This window comes from Epinephelus fuscoguttatus, linkage group LG5 (assembly GCF_011397635.1).
Source record: "Epinephelus fuscoguttatus linkage group LG5, E.fuscoguttatus.final_Chr_v1".
In the NCBI taxonomy this organism is placed as follows: Eukaryota; Metazoa; Chordata; class Actinopteri; order Perciformes; family Serranidae; genus Epinephelus; species Epinephelus fuscoguttatus.
This window is the reverse complement of record NC_064756.1, coordinates 34097165-34121807: the sequence shown is the minus strand read 5'-3', so window position 1 is coordinate 34121807 and position 24643 is coordinate 34097165. Positions and strand designations below refer to the sequence as shown.

The window sequence follows — 24643 nt, the reverse complement described above, 5'->3', positions numbered from 1 at the left end:
CAGACATAATTTCTTAATATAATCTTTAACCTGGAGGAAGCTCTCAGACCACAGGCTTACTTGTTTCCTGTTGTCACTTAGTTCATTGCTTAAGATGCATGTGTTTGTGTTATGCATTTCGTCAGTGGTTCTTTTTGCCTGTGTAAATAGCGGTGTTCCACCGTCATGTGACAGGTAAGATAAATTACTGTTTTTCTTTAAAAGGTGTTTGTATAGGAGACTGTATGAACCAGTCTCCTGTTACTGCACTTCTCTTAATTATAAAAGGAAAAACTGATTAATGTATAGCTGTAAAACTGGTAAGTTTAATCCAGAATTTGTCCATGGCAAACCCTAAATCTTTAAACTTTGCCCTTTGGTTTGAATTTGCCACCAAAAACTATTGATCTGTTCAATTTTAAACTACTGCAATGCTTACAATCAAAAATACTGGAATGCCTCCATTTTGTCAAATGACTCATCTTTTTCCATCACATGTCCTGCATACTGTGTGCTGGACTTCTTTAAAAAGAATTTGCACTGTAATGGCAAACATGTTAATTATTTTGGCATTCGAGAGCTATTTATTCATCTGCAGCATTATGTTTGTAGGATAACATCAGCCTTCTGCTGCGTCTGAACTCCTGGATGTGGCGGTGTTTTTTTCATGTTTATCTCCTTAAGCACATATTAAGTTGTTAGCAGACCTTTGCCCTCACTTGCTTATTATTGATATGGTTTTATTACTTACTTGCAGGACTCTGTAACAAGAGGTCAGTATATTGTAGTAATACACATAATGTCTTTCCTGTCTAATGATTCACAACTCCTAACAATTTCAGTGAAATATACTGCACTGGGCCCATCTTGCATCAGGTACAGGAAGCTAAACTGTTTGACGATGACAAGTACTTTGTTGACATGAAACTGAGGGAAACTCCTGGTGAGTCATAAATCAGTAAATCAGCTTCTTTTTTTTGGTTTCTTTTGTCGACTATGTGACTGCTTTTGTTGCTCACTGTGTCTTTTCCTGTAGATGTTGTTTTGTCTGCGTTTTACAATCTTTCAAATGACTTGCCAAACACCACTGTACCGCCTGCCAAACTGCAGGAGTTCCTCAATACTTACTTTGAGAAACCAGGGACTGAGTTTGAGTCATGGACACCACCAGACTGGCATGAAAAGTGAGAACCAGTTATTAGAGGACTCTTGCTCAGATGGAACTGTATTTTTTAAGTGTGCTTTGCTGGAATGAGTTGATTTTTATATGCAGGCCAAAGTTCCTGGGAGGAATAGCAGACCAAGAACTACGCAGCTGGGCTGAAAAGATACACGATCTGTGGAAGCTTCTGGGCAGAAAGGTGATGAGCTTAAATGATTGGTGGCTTAGTAAATCTGCCTAATTTTGCTTTATTTCAACTATTCAGTAACTGAGGAAATATTGAGGTCATTTAAAGTAAAAATGCCAAAACTGTATAACAGTATATATGTATATATCTTCAGATTTTGTTCTGTTTATTGAACAATACAAGCTTTCAATATGTCAGATTGACCTTTAGGCAAATGTTATTCACTATTTTGATTATTTGTGGACCAAATGACACATTGAAAAATTATTCAGGTTCATAAATAATGAAAGTAATTGTTAGCTGCAGCCCTGGTGAGGTTAAAGGATCCATGTACATGTGAATCCAAAGCTTTTAAAATGAAAAATAATCTCTCCTTCAGATCCACGCTGGTGTTAAAGATCACCCAAAGCTCTACTCGCAGATATACACCCCACATCCTGTTGTTGTGCCAGGAGGGCGCTTTAGGGAACTCTACTACTGGTGAGTGAACGATGAGGCCTGTCTCTCAGCTGTCTGTCTGAGAGTAAAGTGTCACCAGGTCAGAGTGAGAAGAGATCACAGCCAGGCTCAGTCAGGGGTCTCTGCTCAGAGCCCACCTGGGTGCCATATGCTGACAGTGACGTGAGCTGTTCTGTGCCTAACAGGGACTCCTACTGGGTCATCAATGGGCTCCTGCTGTCAGAAATGACAGCCACAGCCCGTGGGATGATTCAAAACTTCCTCTACCTTGTCAACAGGTAAGCTTTAAAGTACATTTCATCTTTCATAGCACTTGCAAAGTCCAGCTCGCTGCAGGTTGTTCAGCAGGCTCATTTTGAATAATAAGTCATTTAGCAACCCAAGTTGTACACTTGGATATGGAGCTCTCAGGGGGGAATTCAGGATTTGTGGAATAAAAGATTTTTTCAATCACTCTCCTACAGATATGGCTTCATTCCAAATGGTGGGCGGATTTACTATGAAAGGCGCAGTCAGCCTCCATTCCTCACTCTAATGGTGGAGAGCTACTATCAAGCAACCAAGGATAAAGAGTTCCTCAGGTGATATTTAGGCCTGAGCTGATGTCCTGCCAGACGCATTATCATTCTTCAGCTGCCTCGTGTCTCTTCCAGAATAGAAAAAAGGCGTATTTAACATCAAAACCTCAGTGCTCGTGTCTGTCTGCGCCTCCGGTGTTTTGTTTCCCCTAACGCACTTAATTAGAACGTGACACCCAAACTTTTGTGTGTAATGATATTAAGGACTGTGAAAAGTAGTCTGAATTAAAACATAGCTCTCTGCTGTCTGTACAAACTTTCATGGTTTAGAGCAGCTTTGCCAGCACTGGAGCAGGAGTACCAATTTTGGATGCAGAACCGCTCTGTGACTTTGAAATTAAATGGGACAGAGCATGTGCTGAACCGATATGATGTAAAGGTGGGCTTGCCCAGGTAGGCTACATTTGAAAGAAATCTATTGAATTATAAAAACAAATTTAAGATGTGGGTATTGTTGATTGTGCTACACTCACCATGTCTTTTGTTCTCTTAAGGCCTGAATCCTACACAGATGATCTGGAACTAGCGGAAGGACTCACCAATGGTAACAGATTAATAGTGTTTATACTGTATTGTTGGTGGTTGAATGAATCCCCCTTCATGAGCCCTGCTCTGGTCATTTTATTCCATGAGAGAGAAAAAAAAAGGCTGATGCTGTGGGATGGATGTACTGTAGTTTATCAGTGCTCCTCGACAGAAAAGGGGAAATATTCCCCTCGATTTAAAGATCATTTCCATGTTTTGATGTATATTTAATATGTTAAGCACAACCATTTTTGCGTATTGTGGCTTATAAGCTGAGCATTAATTTCAAGAAAAGCTGTTTTAGGGAAAAACACTGTTGTTGTTTGCTAAAATGTTGAATTTTTCTGCCAGCAAAGTGTGTTTGCTCAGATTTCTGAAGATTTTATGCAAGAATATATTTATATTTATTAACAAATAGTCAAGGTCAAAGTCAAGTTATTTCCTCCTCTTTGGGGGAGACGTTTAATTTTTTTGTCTCTAAAGCTTTTGAGAAATGTTGCAAAACTGAAACAGCAATGTTGTTCAGAGCCTGCATATTTTACTTTTTCCACATCCAGTTGACAGATGGCACATACATGAATAAATAACAAAGTTTAGATGCTGATCTGTTGTGGCTCTACTAGTGAATTCATTTTGTTTTTTTTTCTTGCCCCCAGACCGTAAGGAGAAGCTGTGGATGGATCTGAAAGCGGGTGCAGAGTCTGGCTGGGACTTCTCATCCCGCTGGTATATAAACGGTGACGGCCACAACAACGGCACCCTGGGGGATACCAGTACCAGTCAGATCCTGCCTACTGACCTCAATGCTCTTCTGTGCCTCAATGAGAAGACTCTTGCTTCATTTCACAGGATACTGGGTGACTACATGAGCAGCCTTTGACCTTGGAACTAACTTTGGTCTTCACACTGCTTTTAGCTCCTAACTGGTGTTACATAACGGTGATGTGCTGTTTCCTGACAGGTGATGGTGACTCAGCTGCACTGTATGACCAGGCTACAGCCCGCAGGCTGGAGGCGATAGAGTCTGCACTGTGGGATGCTGAGAGGGGTGCCTGGTTTGACTACAACCTAGTGACGCACACCAAACACTTTGAGTTTTACCTCTCCAACCTGGCACCTGTTTGGGCACAATGCTATTCTCAGCCTGAGATGGGAGAGAAGGCAGTACAGTATCTGAAGGTCGGTGGACAATCTTGCCTTTATTGTGGTTTCAATTCATAAATGTGGAAGAAGGGATAACTTTTAATCCAAATCAATAAAGATGCATATTTTCCCCATTCACCTTTAATAGAATCCAGCTATGCAGATACTGCATGTTGGTTTTTCTTGAGTAGGTTTTGAGATATTGGTCTCAAAAAATGCTGCTGGTACTTCAATACAGCAAAGGTGTGTATAATTTTAGTGAATCCAACAAAGATTTTTTTTTATTTTTTTTTTAACAGCAGCTTTTTTTACAGGATGAGTTTCCCTGTAATCCACAGTGCACACTGTCAACAGTGTCATCAGGGACTGTTTTTTAGTTGTTTTTTTTTTTAAGGTTTTAGTAACAGATCGGCAGTTGGTAGTACTTCCAATAAAAAAGCCCAAACAGCCAAATCACTGATTCAGTTACCCTTTACCTCTGTTGTATTGAAGGAGCATCCAAAACCTGGACAAATAAAGCTTCGAATGCAGTCATGCCAATAAAGCAGCTTGAACTGAACTGAACTGAACTAAAGCCAAAACTGTGTGGCTAGAAGCCATTAGGGTTAAATGAGAAAATGCCCTCAGTGACCACTTTAATAATATGATAAGATATGTATAATCCATTGCAATTAAATACAACAGCTCTGCCACAATTTCTGCCTTTACGAAGTATATAATGTTTCTGTATTTGTTTTAAGTTATGCTTAAAGGTCCAGTGCGTAGGATTTAGTGGCATCTAGTATAGAGTCTGCAGTACTGAACCTTCTCCCATGAGCCGAGCCTGTGAGAACTACAGTGGCTGACGCAAAACAGCGAATGGCTCTATCTAGAGCCAGTGTTTGGTTTGTTGATTCTGGGCTACTGTAGAACAACATGGTGGACTCCATGGAAGAAGATCGCTCTGTATGTTGATATAAATGCCTCATTCTAAGGTGAAAAAAAAGATTATAGCTATGAAAAAATAGTTATGAACATTACAAAAATTCATTCATTTCTGCCAATAGATGCCACTAAATCCTACACACTCGACCTTTGATATTGAGGCCACAGATACGGTAGGTGCTGTACTGGACTACATTATATTGTAAGGTGTTTTCGTCCTCCTTATTTACATACATAGGGGGGGAAGAATATTAGAAACAATTCTGAATATGGCAGATCTGTTATGTACCTAATACAGTGACAACTTAAAGTGTGTATTCATGCCATTTGTGTGAAAGAACCCTTTAACCTGTATTTCTCCTGGTTGGTATGACTTGTCTCCTCTTCTGTTGGCCACTGCAGCTCCACTCTGTGAGTTACAATAGATCTAATTAGCTGCTCAGCTGCAGCACATTAAACACGTAAACATACCTGCAAATGTCACTTCTGTCTGGTTAGATGCTGGTATGGTCCTTACTCTTAAATACCAGTAACATCACGTTGTTTGACCATGACATGTTGACATTTTTTATTACAAAAAGGGTTAACTGAATGTAATTTTAAGCAGACTTTGAATGTTTTGCCTAAGTGCCTCTTGACAGTTGTTGAGGACGATGAGACTGTTGCTCATTTATTTCCCCACCACCATTTCCAACCAATTAATCCTCCCTCTACTCAGAAGCCCACCTATATGTCACAAGCTTTATGAACTGTGCTCATTTGCTCCAGCAGATGGAGCACACACACTGCACTACTTTAATCCATGCATGCTTCTAAGGTTACTGGTTTTCCTGTGTGTACAGGGGAGTGGTGCTCTCCAATTTCCCAATGGAGTTCCAACATCGCTGAGAGAGTCTGGGCAGCAGTGGGACTATCCTAACGCATGGCCTCCTTTACAACACATACTCATTGATGGTAGGTGGTAATAAATTGATCTACCATCAACACATACCAATGATGCACCAACTGTTCAACATGTTGCTCTGTTGATTTTGCATAATAATTTGTGAGAATGCATAGTGGCTGTAGCGTGGTGCTTTATTTTTTGCTCTTGCTTTGTATTCCAGGACGTGGATTTAAAATGAAACAAAGCAGGTTAAACAACTGATCTTCAAGTTTATTTGAGGGTGTTTACATCTGTTGATTGTTACTCACCAAGGCATTGTGTGTATCTGTGTGCAAATGTGTGTCCTTGTGCATGTGCACAGTACAAACTAAATGGAGACCCACTTGTAAAAAAAAAATATATATATATCTCCAAAGTGCAACCAGTCGTCCAAAACTCCACAGGATAGCTTTAGGTTACATAGAGTCATTATATTTTATATTCTGCTTGAAATCCAACCACCCATAGAGATCTGCAGATACTTGATATCTGCTCTGATGATGCTCTGCTAGGCCCTTAATGTACCAACCTTCACTTCTTGCTTTTTTAGAAGGATTTTTGCCTTAGTTTGTTCTAAAGCAAGTGTGATTAATGATAAGAAAGTGACCCTTCAAAGTCCTTGGTTGCCTGGTCTGTATGATCACTGCCCTGCTGAATGTTTCTCTGCCTCATGTATGTTTAAAAAAAACTTTCTTAGGCTTGTTTAGTGATTTAAGTCTTTATGTGTTTCCAGGTTTATTAAAACTGCCTTCAGAGGATGCTCAACAATTAGCATTTGATTTGGCCCAGCGCTGGATCAGGACAAATTGGTTGGCATACATGAAGTATGATGCCATGTTTGAAAAGGTGAGTCTCTTTAGGTTTCAGTGTGTCAGAGCTTGTGTTGCACGGTGATAACACAGCTGGCTCAGAATGTGTAATTTTCTTCCTCCTGACAGTATGATGTGAACGGCGATGGCAAACCTGGTGGTGGAGGAGAATATGAAGTTCAGGTACTTCTTGTGTTGATGGTGTAAAACTAATGTGCTTATAGTCTTTCTGATTTCACGCAGAGCCCTGTCAATTCTTTCTACCTCACTTTTGCTTCTTAACTTGAACACATTTGCATTTACACATATACTCTCACTCCTCCTCACTTCTTTGTCTTTATCCATCTTTTTTTTGTATCATTTTCTACCCTGTTGGGTCTTGTTGTCTTTTATCTTTGACTTGACTCTTATGTGCTTCCATCAGCACAAATTAATCACTTGTTTTTCTCAGGTCACTGTGTTTTGCTGCTTTACTAAAGTGTTATATAAAAATGAAAACATCTCTTATACACCGCTGTGTTGCCCTTTCTGTAGCTGGGTTTTGGCTGGACCAATGGCGTGGCCCTGCAGCTCCTGAACCAGTATGGGGCGACTCTCACCTCAGGAAGCGGGCGAGTGTCTTCTGGCCTCCTGCTGCCTCTAGTCGTCTCAGCCGCTATCATGCTCCAGTGAAACAGAGGTGACGAAAGAGCCTGACTGGAGGTTGGATTTTATTTTTTCTGGTTTCACTGCACTACAACACTCCCGTCCACTGGCTGACTTCAAACAAACGGATATTGACATTAAAATGAGACTAAATTGTGCATATTTTAACAAGTTCTGATTTCTTTCTAAATTGTATATGATCAGGATCACTCTTCTTTGTAGAAGGAACATGATGTGATTTATCATAAACTAAAAATTCCTTTGATGAATATTTTAGTATGTATCCTCAGAGGTAAATGATCTCTGATGATATCAGAAGATGCAGATCATGTAGGCACTTAAATGGACTCTCTCCAGTAATTCAAGCTGTTAGCGCTGGCTGCTGCTTGGATCACAACATTAACTCGTCCCAGATATTGAACTGACATTACAAACAGTTATTCACCTAATTCAATTATAAAGTTTATTGCTATGCTGCAGCTTAATTCACTCCGAGGCCTTCTATTTGCACGTATACTGAAGTTGGACTGTAAACGAGCTCATGTGAGAAATAAAATGCAACATGAATACAATAATGGTGTTTAAAACATACAGTTTTTATTACATCTGTCTACTCAAGACACCTTTATTCATTTTTTACAAATCAACCAAGGAATTCCAGGTTGCAATGCTGGTATGATAATCACATGTTCAATATAGTGATGAATTCCTGCTAACTGTCAGCACTAAGGTTATTTGAAATGCAGTGTTTTGGTCTCATACCTTCATTGGGCATGGGTGGTCTATGACCATGAAGGAAGGAGGACGCACAACTCCAATATAATAATATTATATTATATAAATATTTCCAATCGTGATGGGTGCAAGTTGTTTGGCCGTGTGTCGCCCTATTAAAACATAGATTTTGACTCTAGTCTTTTGTGATTGCTGTTGTCTAATAGTTTCTTTGGTCTATGACCATGACATTGCATTTTCAATAAACTTTGTGCTGATTTTAAATTCCTGTGCACCTCTCTACCAATGCCTATTTGTGTATTAGACAACACAGAGCAAACATGGCAGACTCCAGGAGAGAGGACCTGTTCCATATATATTAGCGGCTCATTCTAAGGTAATAAAAACACAATGCTTATTTTCAGGGGAGTATTATAAACTAACGAAAACATAGTTATGAATATTATATGTCATTTCTGTAAATGGATGCCCCTAAATCCTACACACTGGATCTTTAAAGACACTTTCTTTAAAGACAGAACACTGCTAACCACAGTGACGAATACATTACCTGTGGCTGCTTCACAATATAAGCCACCTGTATTCCACTTCAATGTTTAACAGTAGGAAGTTTGGTTTGCATTATTGTTAACCTGATGCAGCTCTGACATGATGGAAATAGAGAGGACAATAAACAGTGAGGCCCATATCAATGACATAAAATTACGTTGGATAACATCTATGCATTGTTTGCCTGTGAATCCCTGGTGCATGTGAAAGTAATACGAGTCTAAGATGGGAATGACAGACTCTGCCACCAACAATGAAAACTGCTTTTTACTGAATGTAAATACACTGAAATGCTATTGCAGAAAAAAGATGACAATGAATAGTATCCAAAACTGGGTTTTATGTATTTATGATCCTTCAGTATTTTTCAACCTGGACTCTGTTTTCCCAGACAACATTTTTTATATAGGTGCAGTATTGAGAGAGGCCCATGCAGCCACCAGCCACAAAACAGGCTGCAATGTAACCACTCAGGGCAATAACGCACCATCAATGCACATCCACTAAAAGTTCTTGTTGTTATCACTGACAGGCTCAGATTTTTATTTTTAGTGCATAATTTATGGAAAGAACCTTTACAGAGAAATAAAACATTTTTCTTTATCTTTCACCTGATCCGATCTGTTTGTGATTGTGTGTAACAAAGTCTCGCTCATGGAAAAATCTCGTTCCAAAATGTTGTGAGACATGACTTGTTGCATACAACAGTGTAAACGTTGGTGGCAGTTGGAGAGGATTGCAAAGAATAGTTTGTTATGTTGGAGTACAGAAATTGTAGTGTAATCTAAAGATTTTCCATGTCATGGCTGAATATTTAGCAGATTTTGACTGTGAAAAATTAAGCAAGATTTAAAGACCAGACTTCTCCTTGAGTGAGAACAAACTGACCGGATCAGTGAATGTTAATGAAAACATTTAATTTCTCTGTAAAGTCCCTTCCATAAGACACTAATAGTAACAATCTTAACCTGTCAGTGGCAAAATAAAGTACTTTTATTGGCTGTAACTTGATGGTGCACAATTGCTCAAGTGGTTACAATGCAGCCCGTTTCATGGTTGCAACGCTTCCTCTCAGTACTGGGCCAATTTCAAAAATGACTGTCCCCACAAGTCACTGAGACCCAAAAACATGGGAAAACAGGTTGAAAATACAGTAGTTTCCCTTGAAGAATGATGAAAATGATGGGCACTTTTCCCCACTTTGGGAAATGTGTTTTCTGAAATGTTGCGTTTAGCACTTAAAGGCCACCGTAGTTATACAGTTAAACCTCTTTGACATTAAAATAGTCTACTTTGACATTTCGGGTAATTGTGTTCTCACTTCAGTTTGAACTCAGGCTCACAAAACACAGAGTGAAAAAAGTCAAGGACCTTGAAAAATTTATGAAGGCACAGTAAATGTTTGACTGTAACTCACACACACACACACATACTGCTAATCTAAAAAGAAACAAAGACAAGTCAACATTTTTATGCCATTTCTGATTGTTCCAAGCAAGTCATTCTCTCTTTTGCATTTCTGCTTACATCTATGGTGAAATGCAGGTCAAGCATGAAATTAAGTCCATATAGATATTCAAATGGTCGTGGGGGAAAAAGTAATGAGAAATTTGCTCCTTAAAGAAGAAAATGCATCCCTCTTGGCTGTGAAGATATGAGGCCCAAGCAGGGATTTCACTGCATCTCTCTCCTTAGCATGAGTGCACACAACGGATTGACTGTGCAACTTTAAATGGGCAAAAGGCCAATAGGTGCAGTGGTCCGTGCAACCCCAAAGATCACACTCTGGTAATGTGCTATTGTGAGTCTCCATCTACAAGCCATATCATCATCTTTTTTTTTTTTTTTTAATCCCCATGCATAACTGTGACACCCACACAGTAGCAGCCGTGTGTATTATGCTGTGTTTAGAGAGGTTTAAGCAGTAGGCAGCAGTCATTATGTTTTCAGCCCTCGCTGACAGCAGTAACTCAAGTAGAACCTGCACCTTTTGATAACTTGCACATTACCATGCCGTTTTAGTAGAAATGTGTTGTGTTCTGGTAATGAGATGGAGCTGTAAAGTGTGGAATAAGTTGTCCGGCAGTTAAGTGGCGATGAGGTGAAACTACAATGTGTTTGTGGGTGCACGTGCGTGTGTGCCTTTTAATTACACAAATCGGGGGACGTTATTCTGAGAGGCACGTTCCATGGGCGGTCTATGAATTGTAAGCAGCGGCGACAAGTGCATTACATGTTGTTGTGGAAGTAAAGGTCAGGGTGTCTTGTCCTCATCAGTCATCCAGTAACTGGCACTGCATACAAACTAGCATTCACATACAAACTTGCTTTTTCTTTTGAAAGGGCATCACATTTTAGATTCATTACTCTTTGTGGGAAATGTACAGTTTACAGACAAGGAGATATGTTTGAAGTAACGTGGCTAGAGACAGGAGTCTTTTTTTTTTATTTGAGATTTCATTTATTCTCGTGTCTTTCAAATTCTACATGCATCTCTACGGGTCTTTACTGTATGACCCTCTGGTCTTAGATGTGTTAAAAAAAGATACTACTGTGGCTAATACACTCCCTGATTTCCATAACGAGAATAAGATGCAGGATTATGTGCAGAAATGTGTAAAATCTTATGAAAAAAGTAGATGCATAGGACAATGGAGGTGGATTCATATCCCAGAATGTCTGTGTGGCTTTAGATGGAGGGCTGGGCTTCATTACTCTTCCCTGGCTCAGCTTTCACTAGCCCCTGCAGCACACATCACAAAGACTGCTCATTATCCACTGAGTCCTCCTGGTGCCGCTGAGTCCTGCTTGGTGCTGCAGGAACCCTGCTCTGCACTGCCAGTATAATCCCCACCCCACCCACCCACATCCCCACCGTCTGTGAAGACCCACGATGGGGATGTACAGGACTGCCTGCCTGTCTGTTCTCTGATGGTGAATCAGAGAGCCAGAGATCGTTCTACTGACTCCCATTCAATGTGCTCTGATCGATAACTCATTGAAGGATTATGCCAGTCTTCCTGTGTAATTATTTCCCTAATTATGACCGTGGCCTCCGCAAAGAATTGGTTTGTCTCCGGTTTAGCAGGCAAATTGTTTGGAGAATAGGCCAACTCCTTGACCTCTAAACTGGAAGGATTGGCTAACTGGAGGCATTATAGGGATAGATATGAGATAGCTTAGTAATATTGATTCGGCACTGTCCAGAGATATCAGGCTTTTTATAATCAATAAGTCTTGAGGAATCATTCCTATAGAATTTCTTCTGCTTAAGAGAAGATTTTAAAATCCAATCTAATGGAAGGAAGAGCTATCAGCGAGAGAAAATTTAATATTGTCTCAGCTGATCTGCACCCTTGAACTCCAGACTGGGAGGAATCTCTCAAAAAAGAAAACTGCATCAAAAGCAGTTCACCTTGCTTATGCAGTTACAAGTTTTATATCCTTTTGTGAAGGTCCTAGGTGGCTCTTACATATTTCTCTATGATATGGTGAAGTGCAGCTGTGGATATATTCATGCCTTTATGTTTTGAATAAATGCTGAATAAAGCTCTCACACAACACGTCTGATTCAAAGAAGAACCATAAACCTTTAATATGTTTCACATAATGCTGTTAAGGGCTCGCTGTGGTCTTGTCTAAATATTCAATCAAAATGGTCTGTAAATGGAATTATAATGGCTTAAAGACTTTGAAAACTTTTTGTTTCTTGAGTATTCCTCTCACATAAACTATTCATGGCTAAATATGCAACAATTAAAGTTCAGAAATAATATCCTCAGTTATTATCAGTTTAACACTCAGAAATTCAGCTAATCTGCTTCTTCAGGATTGTGTGGATGCGCTTTGATCAGATTTGACATTGCTGGCAGCACAAGCAAACAGCTCTACATCTGTCATCGCATTTTGATTCAAATGTAACTAAACTCTGATTTGTGCACAGAAGTAACATCACCTTTTTATAACTGCGTCGCGCTCAGTGAGAAAAGCTCAGACAAAAACACAAATAAAGAGATCTCTTGTGTGAAATCAACCAAGCTTTTCTAACTTTGGCAGAAAATAGCATGTTCATGTTGAATCACATCGCTCAGAGTGAGAGGCTGATTGAGAAAATAAGTTTTCAGGGCCTGCTTTACTTTTAAATCCCACTTTGTTTGAAAATGAAGTGAATATAAATTAAAATAAGGGAATTAAACTGATGAAGACTGTATACAGAGATATAACAATTCTTGATTAAGTAATGGAAAGGCCCAACAAACCCTTATTGCTCTCATGTTTGTGTTTTAAGTGTTTCAGTCAGACAATTGTTATTGAAATCTTCCAGACATCTCCTCTCAGAGGAATGACCACACAGTTTTACTACGTGATGTCTCTCCTCCTGTCCAAAACTTGTGAAAAAAAAGGGCTGTTGCCCAAATGTGCCACTGTGAGGCGATAGAGCTCTTTGTTGTATTGGATGATGCACCTTGTTTTGCCAGTCATGCCATTTCGTTCTGGTGGGCATACAATCAATATGGACACCACAAAAGCCTATCACCATTTGCAGTGTGGCACAGTGTCCTTGCCTGCTGCCTGAAGGCTTTTACTCAACACTTTACATGGTTAAAGAAAAAACGAACCACATTCTGTGAGTTTGTCTTCGAAGATGGTTCTGTTGTTTGAACCATAAGCCAAGAGAATCACGCGCAATATTTCACACTGATTTTTCCATTACCCAGCTGAGTGGGATGTCAGTATGATGACTGGCTCACATCAATAGTGTGCTGTTGGTGAGGACTTGGATTGTTAGATCTTGGGCTGTACACTCTTCACTGGAAGAGGGAGTTTTTGTTTTGTTGGAGTAATTGAGAGTGATCACGCATTGTGTACATGCCACAGAGAGAGCACGAGGAAAGTTATCACATTTAAGCTTGCAGCTTGCCTTCAGCAAAAGATGAAAGCACTGTTTTGTTAACTGGCTGGGCTTGCTGCGTAATGGCAGGACGTAGTGTGTGTGAGAAAAAGTGTCTGAGACATTACTGCACACAGGGAGTCTGACTGCATGGTAGCTCCATCGTGGGACGCAAACAAGTCAGTCAAACAGCCATGCAGGGGAGGCCATGCCTGGAGAGGGGGGATGAGCCAGAACCAGGAGGGAAGAGAAAGCAAGGGAGTGAAAGAGAGCACATGAGGAGTCCTGCTTATTACAGCTGCACAGATGGTGCAGCAGATGAGATGGGAGGGATAGATGGATAGATAAGGAGTGAGGGTAAGACAGGGAGAGAGAGAAATGGCACGAGAGCACGTGTTTGACAGTGTACATAAGGAGCGCCGGATTGGAGAACTTCCAAGGGAAACACTATAATATTTATTGTTCTGTGGCTGGTCGGAAACTTTCTTTCCACCTCCAATTCCTCAGCAAGAAAAATGGCTGAGGAGCCGCCTGTGAAATATTAATTCCATTGCAGGGAAGCGGGATGCTGAAGGTATGCAGGATAGAGCGACATATGGTGGGAGATCCTGAGGGAAAGAACACCAGGAAGGAACACTCCACAGACAAGAGAGGGTCGGCGCAGTGAGGACGCGAGGCGGGGTGAAGGAAAAGAAGGAGGGAAATCAAATTATTGGGAGGAGGATTCAGTGGGGCTCATGAGTCTGCATTTGCAAGGGATAATAGGCCAGACTTTGTGCTTTGTAAGCTATTATTGCAGGCACAGTCAATATTCATTCAGTCTGTCAACCAGGGATAAATGCAGAAGTAATAAGGAAAATGACAGTTCTTTCTTGTATTAAAAAAAGGCAACCTCAGCTGACACTAAGGCTTTACAGTTCTCTTCTCCAGACTTAGGTAATATGTTTGATGATCAACACTGTTCTGGTTTATTTGTTAGATCTTAAGAGTGAAATTCAGACACTGAAGATTTGGGTAAGTGGTATTTGTGACAGATATAGATTGTAAACTTCAAACAGTAATGAAAACAGTTTTTGAGTGTTATTGTACAGTTTTTGACATAAACATAGTCGGTTAGTACACCCCATAGAGAATTAATGCTCTCATCCCACTGGAATCTTCACACTGATGGTGAAAAAACTGAGCATATGGCTTGTGGGAGTGTACCTCCTTTATGATTCATGATAACAGCCCTTGTTTCCTCAACATACAGTACAAAGACACATAATGTCCATATGTCTAGTATTAAGTATTTTTTATAAATATATAATTTCATAGTAGATATTATGCAAATAATTAAACTTTGTGTACAAGATGCACTTGTGCTGCACAATTAAAAATGTGGGAGATCTCATATATGTTGCTAATGTGTAGTGTTTCATAACAACTTAAGGCTAATATTCATGCTGCCACTAATGCCACTTTGTTATTGTTTGTTTGTTTTCTGATTCATGGAAATATTTTCACGAGAACTTTGTTAGCAGCTCGTAAATTTATTGAACGACTAACATAGAATATATCACGGGTGCTATTTAAACATTTTAGGCAAACCATTTCATTTTGTTTTCCTGAAATAAAAAAGCACAATTTACATTTGAATGTCAACAGTATTTAACCGCCACTAAAACCTGACAAAGATACAATTGCAGAAGGCAAATCCTTTTTTTGTTTGATTTTAAGCTTAACAGCTAAACTGAACATTTTGAAGTATTTAGAAACAAAAATCCTAGATCAGGGATTCTCCAGGTGCCATCTTGGGGAGCCAGCATATAACTGAAGGCTGCAAAGGCTCTGTCATTCTATGACATACTATACTATGAATTTTCATGTCATTTTTTATTGCATACTATACTAAGGCATTTTTTAAGTGATAAACTATACTGTGAATTTTCATGTTTTTTTAATGGCATGACTTTTTTGATATAATTTTTCATGACATACTATGCTATAGCTTTTATTAAAAAAAATGTTATGACATACCATAACTTTTTTTTTTGTAATTTTTTGTTAAATTACATATTGTACTCATAATTTCTGTGTTGTTTTTCTATGGCATATTATACTATGGCTTTTTATTGCATGACTTTTTGTTTAATTTATTTATTTTTTTCTACATATTGTCAAACTATACTATGAATGTTTGTGTCATTTTTTATGGTGTACTACACTATGGCTTTTTAAAATATATTCTTTATGATATACTATAGCCTACTTTGACTTTTTTAATGATTTTTTATGATACACCATAATATGACCTTTTATGACATACAATACTATGAGTTTTTTTAAATGATTTTTTTGGCATAACATACTATTTTTTGACTTTTCAAAATGATTTTTTAAAATGTCATTTTCATGACATACTATATGATTTTTTGTGTCCTTTTTTGTGACACACCACACTACTTTTAGCTGGCCTTTAATGCTGTTCTAAAAAAATTCTATTCAAGTTGAAGCTCGTCCTGATTGCTGAATAAAAGTGCACATTATTTACAAAGGCCAAAGAGAAGCTATCAAACCATATGAGATTATAATGTGTAACTATTGTTACACATATTGAACTACTTGTGAAAAGTATAAGGGTACAACTGGGATTTTATTTTGGGAATAGGAAGTTTTCTTTCTTGGCCAAAAAAAAGAGAGAAAAGACTGGTCTTGGCTACATCCTGACTGTGCTTGATTGTGCGAATGTATTATACATGAATGCATCATCTCAGTGTTTGCATGCTCAGACTCTGTGTACCATGGTGCAGTGAGATTATTAACTGTGAACCCCCTACCCATCACTGTATCCTGTATGCTCGGGTTGGGTGGCTCTCTTTAAAATTTCGCATTCACTTTTTATTGGCATTTTTTATTTTCAAAGCTATTCTTGGCCTGCTTCCAATATATTTATGTGAGTACATTAAGAAAAAAAAAATGGAAATGACTATGCTCTCCATTCACAAACTGTGTACTTACTGTCTATACCTAGAGTGTGTACGGAGTTTGGCAAAAGAGCTTTTATGTATGCAGCTCCATATCCATGGAATCTTCTGTAGTAGGATTTAAAGGGAAATTTCGGTTTATTTCAACCTGTCTCCTATCATCCTAAACTTGTTTCAAGTGACTAGTGACATACAAATAATAGTTAGCATGTTAGCCGTTAGCCTAGATACAGCCGGGGTGCATAGTAGCATCAGACCTGTTAAAACGTAAGTGAACAGGCAACCTTCAAGTGCAAAGTTAGTCCACTAAACAAGCTTTTTCACCACAAAGACCGCCTCATATCGTTAGCATAAATGTCAGAGAACATATAGAAAACGACATGTAAACATGTTGTCTTACCTTACCGGTGTGCTGCCATGTTTGTTTACCATTTAGCTATGCTTTCCAAAGCGCGGCTGAAATATTGCGAGAACAAGCAGCAACAGCTGGAAGGCAGAACCGGACAGTAGCCTGAAAAGTTCATTCATTTATTTTATGAAAGATTTATAGAATAATGGCTGACTTTTTGCCAGACTTCGACTTTGTGGAGGTGGAATTTGATTTTGCAGAGTTTGATGGCTGCCCTTATTTATTTGAGCCAGAATACACTGACGAAGAGCTTTGTGAAATTGAAGAATGGAGGAGGAGAGAGAGAGAGGAGGAATGGCTGCTGCAAGGCTGCGTAGCTCTGGAGATTGGTGGTGTACCTGTGAATGCTGTGCCCCAATGCCCACAGAAGAGGAATGCCTCTGTTGCAAGGAATGGGACCGGTTGCAGCCTTATTTTCAAGGTCTGGATGTGACCGAGGACGAGACACCTCCACCTGGAGTAGTATCTAGCTGGGCTTTATCTAGAGCTCGCGAGATTTCAGGCACGAGATCGCTGCTTGTTCTCGAGATATTTCGGCCATGCTTTGGAAAGCAGAGCTATATGGTAAATAAGCATGGCACCACACCGGTAAGGTAAGACAAGACATTTACATGTCGTTTTCTATATGTTCTCTGACATTTATCCTAACGATATGAGCTTGTTTAGTGGACTAACTTTACTTGAAGGTTGCCTGTTCACTTACGTTTTAACAGGTCTGACGCTACTATGCGCCCCGGCTGTATCTAGGCTAACGGCTAACATGCTAACTATTATTTGTATGTCACTAGTCACTTGAAACAAATTTAGGATGATAGGAGACAGGTTGAAATAAACCGAAATTTCTCTTTAAAGTTGAACTTATTAGTTCCTCTAGATGGTTAGAACTGTAGTGAGATTTTTTTAATGTCATCATCTATATGCCAATGTCAGAGTGTATTTCAGCTGGTCTTGTTAACTGTTCATAGTTGCCCCTGTTTTCTTGTTTTGCCTGTGATTCACTTAACGCATTTGTGAATATATTTTTTAGTTTTTCTTTGCAGTCATTTCATTTTATGTTTTTTTTGTTTTATATTGATTGCTCTCGCGTTGCATATTTGATTATGTATTTTTTGTTTTATGTGGTCTGTAACTTATGTTGCTGCTTGTCTTGGCCAGTACACACTTGAAAATAGATTTTTAATCTCAAGAGGTATTTCTGAGTAAAAACAAGGTAAAAAAAACAACAACAACAACAACAAATAAAAACGAATTTTTGGTGATTTTTTTTAATGACAAACTATGCTTTAATTTTTTGTGTCATTTTTCATGGCACACATGACTTTTTCAAAATTACTTTTTATCGCTTACTGTACTCTATTTTTTTTTTTAAGATTTTTTAATGACATGCTATGCTATGCTATGATTTTTGTGTCATTTTTTATGGCATACTATGGCTCTTTTTAGCTCCCACTAGGTCCAGCTGAAATAGGTGTCACCAGGACCACATTTTGCCATGATGACACACACAAACACAAACACTCGCATGGTGAAAACAATACCAACCATTGCAACATTGTCGCAGCTGGTAATGATGGAAAGGTTAGTTGCCACTGAGATGGTAAATGGAGTTGCATTTGTATAGTGCCTTTCTAGTCTTCTGACCACTCAGAGCTTTTACACTATGTTCCATATTCACCCCATTCACACACAGTCATACAGTGGTGACCCAGGCTACCATACACGGTGCCACCTGGTGCTCACCACTCACCTACCTGCTACACATTCACACACTTACACACACCAATGGCACAGCCATCAGGAGCAATTTGGGGTTTGCCTTTGACATGGGGACTGGAGAAGCTGGGAATCAAACCACCCACTGATCTTCTAATTAGTGGACAACCCAGTCTATCTCCTGAGCCACAGCCCCAGCCACATCCTAAAAGAGGGGATGGCATGCAGCAAAGGGCCCAGGCCGTACTTGAACCTGGGGTAAGGACTCAGCCTTAATGTCATGTGCTCTTCAGTAGGTCAAATGCAACCAGCCCTCTGCTAGTTCAACTCTATAAAAGAATTTTAATGGAATAATAAAAATAAATCTAAATTAATTCATCAAGAAAAGCAAACAAAAAAAGAACATAGTGGCCATCAGAGTTGTCTTTGAGATCCCAGCAATCAAATTGGCAAGGGAAATGGTACAATTAACAGAGAAAATAGCCAAACTTACAAAAATAAGTTCTACATTGCAATAACCAACCATCCTTTCACTGAACCTCAACCCATAGTCATTTTAAAACATATTTGCAGCAAAAAAATCAGAAACACTACACAGAATGTAATATGAGCGCACAGAATCTTCCAGTATTAACATTCTGTTGGGTGAATGTGCTGTGGGAACACAGGACCTTGAGAACACTGAGATGACCCTGCGGTGACCGAAGACACTCCTCCTAGTGTTGATCTTCATCTGAGGGGTTGGATAGACCTGGAGCAGGGCTTCCTGACAAGCATATTGAACAGCACTTGGAGCTTTATTCCACTTAGGCTGGTGATGAACACAGAAGGTGGTAGAGGTGTCATGCAACCGCAACTGTCAACTTCTAGCTGACATCTAGAAACAGCAGAGAAGGAAACATTTTTTAAAAATCTCACAACAGCACGAACATGAATAAACATAAAAATGAAGAAGCACGCATGAGAAAAGGTCTTCTTGAGTGAACATTTGCTTAGTTTGATTTCCTGCCATCTGATTTAGTATTCAAACATGAGCTTACAGGATACCGGCAGCATGCTCTGTCCCTATCATTTATATTACAGGGAAGAAATAAATCAATGTACATTTTAAAGCAAATTACTTCTATTCCAGTTGCTGTAATCAATAACACAATTAATGTTCTTGTGCACCTGTTTATGAACAAATGTGTGTTTCTGTTTAAAGTGCAGGCCACATCATCCTGTAATTAACATGCACACCTTTAGAAAAACCTGTATTTGATGAGGAAGCTAATTTATTCCCTCTCCAGAAAGACAACAAAGGATGTGCTGGGGTGATTTCTGTCACTCTTCCTCTCTGTTTCATGCCTCTCATCAGGAATGCACGACATTTGAATATTTACGAAGGTCAGGTCAAGACCATCTTTGTCCACTGGAGACCTGTTGTGTCCCAGTGGAATAGAATAATGAAGAAACCAATTTCCTCTTTTGTCAAAGCTATGTGAACCATGTAATCAGCAAATCCTGCCAAAACACCCTTCAGGAGGAAAGAAAAGGGGAATTCATTTTAAGGAAATATTGCAGCTTCACAGTTTTTATTGCCTTTGATTGTCATCTATTCTAAATGAAAATAAGCTGGGACTTTACATATTACATCCCAGCATGTTACTCTCTGATGCACCTTTGTGATTTTTGCATCGGCCACAAGGAAGTCGCTCATGGTTCATTCCCAGTTTAATATCTGATATCGGAACAGATAGAAAAGATTTTAAAAAATCAATTTTCATATCAGATGTCACCTCTACTCTACATCTCTGGGAGACAGTAAAAAAGAGGTGCATGAAAAATTAATTCTAATGATTAACAACTCATAATGACAGAGGTATTGCGTATTAGTGTTGCAGGGCAAGAGTTTCCCTCCCTGTGTGGGCTGGAGAATCGGTGAAAACGCTCTCCCAGGTGTTGCTTCACCAGATGGGCTCGGGATGCGATGATAATATATTCCCCAAGCGTTGGCTCTGCCTTTGAAAAATGCTGGTGCTGGGAGAAGATGGCCTTGCGCTGTTTGAAAGGCAAGCCGCAGGGGGGACAGATGCTCTGATATTCCAGCAGGGGTATAGCTGCGGGGCCTCGTGGCTGTTCTCTGCCTAGCAGGGGAAGTTCGGTTGAGTCACGCCTACGCAGCTCAGCAGGAGAAACCGAGAAATGGAAGGCAAAGGGTGGCGGCGTGCTCTTCAGGTCACACTGCTGGATTTCCCAATGAGGGTAAGATGGGAGATCTGATCATAGACTACACCAATTTACAGTGTGAGTGTCAGAAAGTCAAGTCTTCAAATAGATGCAAAAAAGCAACATTTTAAAAAATTATAAGTTTAAAAAAAGGGGGCAGAGAGTTAGATTTGAGTTGACATGAAAGAGGAGAAATAGAAACTGAAAATCTAAATTTCATTAATTGGTTTGCCCTTGCTGACATTTTGCCATCCAACTGGTGAATCTATGATTACATATAAAAGCAAAATTGTCAAGCTAATAAATATTTTTTATGAGATAAAACAGATAAGACAATCTGGGAAAACCAACCATCCAGGGTAAGATTTTCTCACATCATTACACTAAGATGAAAGAGATTTCAACGTCTCTTTGCCTGTAATAGTTACATCACATTGGTCCCAGTCATCCCTTTGTATCTTCTGAAGTATCAAGTTACATTTCCATTCCATGTTGGAATAGATAAGGTTTGCAAAGTACAACAAAAAAAAAACAAAAAAAAAGAAAACATGTGACCATGACTAATGATAGATCACTGAGCTTTTTTTTATTCCACTGAAGGATTTTCAGGATGTGGTTTCACTAAACTAGTTAGACAGCTTCTTGGGGCCTTTAAATTTCAGAGCCATGTCTCAGATGAAGGTGATTAATTGCAGTTATGGACTTGCTCACAGCTGCTTAGCCATGAAGAGGGACACAATTTTCTGAAACAACATGCAAATACATGACATAGACTCAACAATGTAAGTACCTCAGAGAAAATGACTTAGGTGTGAAGTGAAACTGGCACAGAGGTGGGTTGCATGAAGCTGAATACCAATTAGTAACATTTAATAGCTATTAACAAGATCTGGCAGTCAGTACATTGATATGTAAGTTTTCAAAACCCATTAAATTCACTGGAAAGCTATCTGTTGCTTTTTGGTTGCCTTTGGCTTTTCTGATCTCAGAGACGGATTGCTGTTATGTTGCGTTAGCCAGACGGTGAAAAGGTGCAACTGTGTATGCAATCAGCACTTAAATGACATAAGCCTGTTTGTTTGTTAGCTGTATGGTAGTTGTTAGCTGGCTACTTAATCTGTTTTAGGTACATATGATTCAAAAATCCTTCACTCACAAAATGATCATTTGTATATCAGTAACTCACCCCATGTGATGTTGAATTTGTGAAGTATTTCTTGCACACTTCCATGGTGAACAAAGAATCAGAAAACTGAGAAAGTTCTTAATTAATTGGAGTAGGGGGCTGTGTTTAACAACAGCAAAACTGTATCAAAACATCTGTTGACAAACACACCTCATGCTGTGTAATCCAAGTCTCATTTATCAAGTTGTATGCTCAGTACTTTCCAAACACATCACTACCTGTCTATTTAAAACACACACACACAACAGTTTCATGCACAAACACTTCATATGCAGTGCCTCATATGCAATGTTTTAAATAGTAGGCGGTTAAAGACAGGGCATGTATATGGCCCCTAATTTACAGGGCTGGTATCTGCAGTTATTACACAGGCTAGCTAATAACATGTCGGGCAAGACATTCAAAGTGTGGGATCGATTGAGAAGGTGAAGGATGAACCTAAGGTGATATGTAAACTCTGCAGGAACAAATTTGCCAATCATTCATCGACTACAAACATGATGAATCATCTGAAACATGGAAATAGCTACGTGCCCATTAGCCACTTAGCACAATCATTACTGCTTTTCTGACAACGTCATTAACAGGCGGCTCGCTCAGTGTGTGACGTGCACTTGTAGATAAAATGTAGGCCCATATTAATGAAGGTTCATTAGTACGGTTTGTATTTCTCTGCAATGTAGCACAGTGTTAACAATGTTACTGATACTATTCTTTCTCAGACTTTGAACGCAAACAATGTGTTGCCCTGCCCAAAACACATAATTTATCATTTAAATTAATATCATAAACATGCAGGCAACTAGTCGACCAATGGCCCTAAATGACGACTATTTGTCGAAATGTCTTAGTTGGTGGCAGCCCTAGTTTTAGCAAAAAGGCCTACGTTTGGGAAGTGCTTCTACTATGTTTTTGGATTCTTTGTTCACCATTAAAGCATGCGAGAAAAACAAAGTGTTCCTTACAAATTCATTATAACATGGCATGAGTAATTGATATACAAATGATCATTTTGTGGGTGAATATTCCTTTAATTCTCTTTTTGCATTTTTTTGATTGTTGGCAAACCCCTATACCTGCATCCTGCCATCTTTTTGACTGGAGTATTAGTTTAGCAAGTTTAAAGCAGCTATAACTATAAAAGTACACTCGTAGAATGCAGATCTTTGCCAGGTGTCCCCCTGGGTCACAGCTGGATCACAGAGAACTGTGCCTGGAGGAACTGTCCCTTCTGGATCCCTTACAGTCAAGATGGTGAAGAAAAGAATGGGGGGAAAATGGAGATTTATTTATCCTATATCGTACCTAACTTTAGTGGATCACAACATATCATGTATGGAATAAATCTGCAGATGCTCTGGTTCAAAATAAGACCAAATGTTTCTACAGTTGTCAGTTTTTGAGCCACAGTGAAGGCCAAAATATGTCATGCAACAGATTGTAAGGCTTACTGCTTTCAGCCGAGCTGATTTGCCGAAAACTTGCAGCCCCTGCTGGTCAGTTAAGAGGAGTGAGGAGTCAGCAGTCAATGACAGTATGAAACAGTCAGTAATACAGGTTTTTCAACAACTGTGAATCACCACAGCATAGAAGTCCTTGAGCACACAGTCAAAATGTGCACACAAAATATTAGGGTAATTGGTCCAGTAATTTGTGAGATTAGATGCAGGCAGACAGATACACACACTCAAATACACACACGACCAAATGCATGATCACAGGCTTACACCTGGTGGAGATAATCCATATTTTCATAACAACAATGGATCGAATGACTGTGTGATGTGAAAGGGTTTGCTCTTAATAGTGAACCCCCAGTGAATTATCAGCTGACTCTGCAGTTCCGCTCAGCTCTACCAGGCTTTACAGCATTATTCACCTAATTGTTTTGGTTTTACAGCCCACAACTTTATTGTTTTGGTTCACTCTCATAGCAACATTTTTGGATGCAGCAGGCAGCTGTTTTTAGAGAAAAAGGCTCTAAAAACCCTCCTTACACGACCTGCACAGCACCACAACTACAGCACACCAACATAGTGGAGCATTTAGCTAAAGAGCCAGATATTTCCCCCAGGAGCTGGTGGATACTGGACTTATGCCAGGTGGCCAGAAACAACACTCCAAACGAATGCTAATGGTGCTCCTGCATCAGCTGGATGTGTAAATAGGCAACTGCACACTAACAAGTTTGTCACATCAACCGGAAAGGTGTTAGTATGTTGGTGTTGTGTAAAGTCATCAAGTGCAAGAAAACCAAGTGGGTTGCAATCAGATTTCTTATTTGGCTAATGAAAATGCATATACATCGATGAGGCTATGAGTACATCAAATTAAATAGGCGTAAGGCTCCAAGGAGGCTAAATCACATCAGTGCAGGAAAGAGTATAGTCTCAAAAATATGCCAAATATGTCAAACATAGACAAACTGCATGATCAAAGAAGAAGAAGACTCACAAGCTGAACTTAACCAAAAGGGATGTCTGACATACACAATATGCAGGGAATTGACAAATGTTGCTATAACTGGCATCCAACCAAATATGACCCATGTAATATTTGTGGCAGTGTTTCTAATGGTGATTTAGTTGCTTCAAATTTAGCACTTAAATTATTTATTCTACCATTTGGAAATGGCCACTAGAGGCAAACC

The 24643-nt window shown here is 39.3% G+C and overlaps 1 protein-coding gene across 1 annotated transcript; it reads left to right on the top strand.

Annotated features, from left to right (window-relative positions):
* Positions 1-38: 38 nt before the first annotated feature.
* Positions 39-8992, top strand: treh (trehalase (brush-border membrane glycoprotein)). The gene is made up of 15 exons (XM_049575836.1): positions 39-174; positions 822-922; positions 1016-1163; positions 1253-1340; positions 1708-1808; positions 1973-2065; positions 2252-2368; positions 2636-2758; positions 2860-2909; positions 3547-3747; positions 3852-4069; positions 5800-5911; positions 6616-6728; positions 6821-6874; positions 7226-8992. The coding sequence occupies exons 1-15, from the start codon at positions 95-97 to the stop codon at positions 7361-7363; spliced, it is 1737 nt and encodes a 578-aa protein (XP_049431793.1). The 5' UTR covers positions 39-94; the 3' UTR covers positions 7364-8992.
* Positions 8993-24643: the final 15651 nt, after the last annotated feature.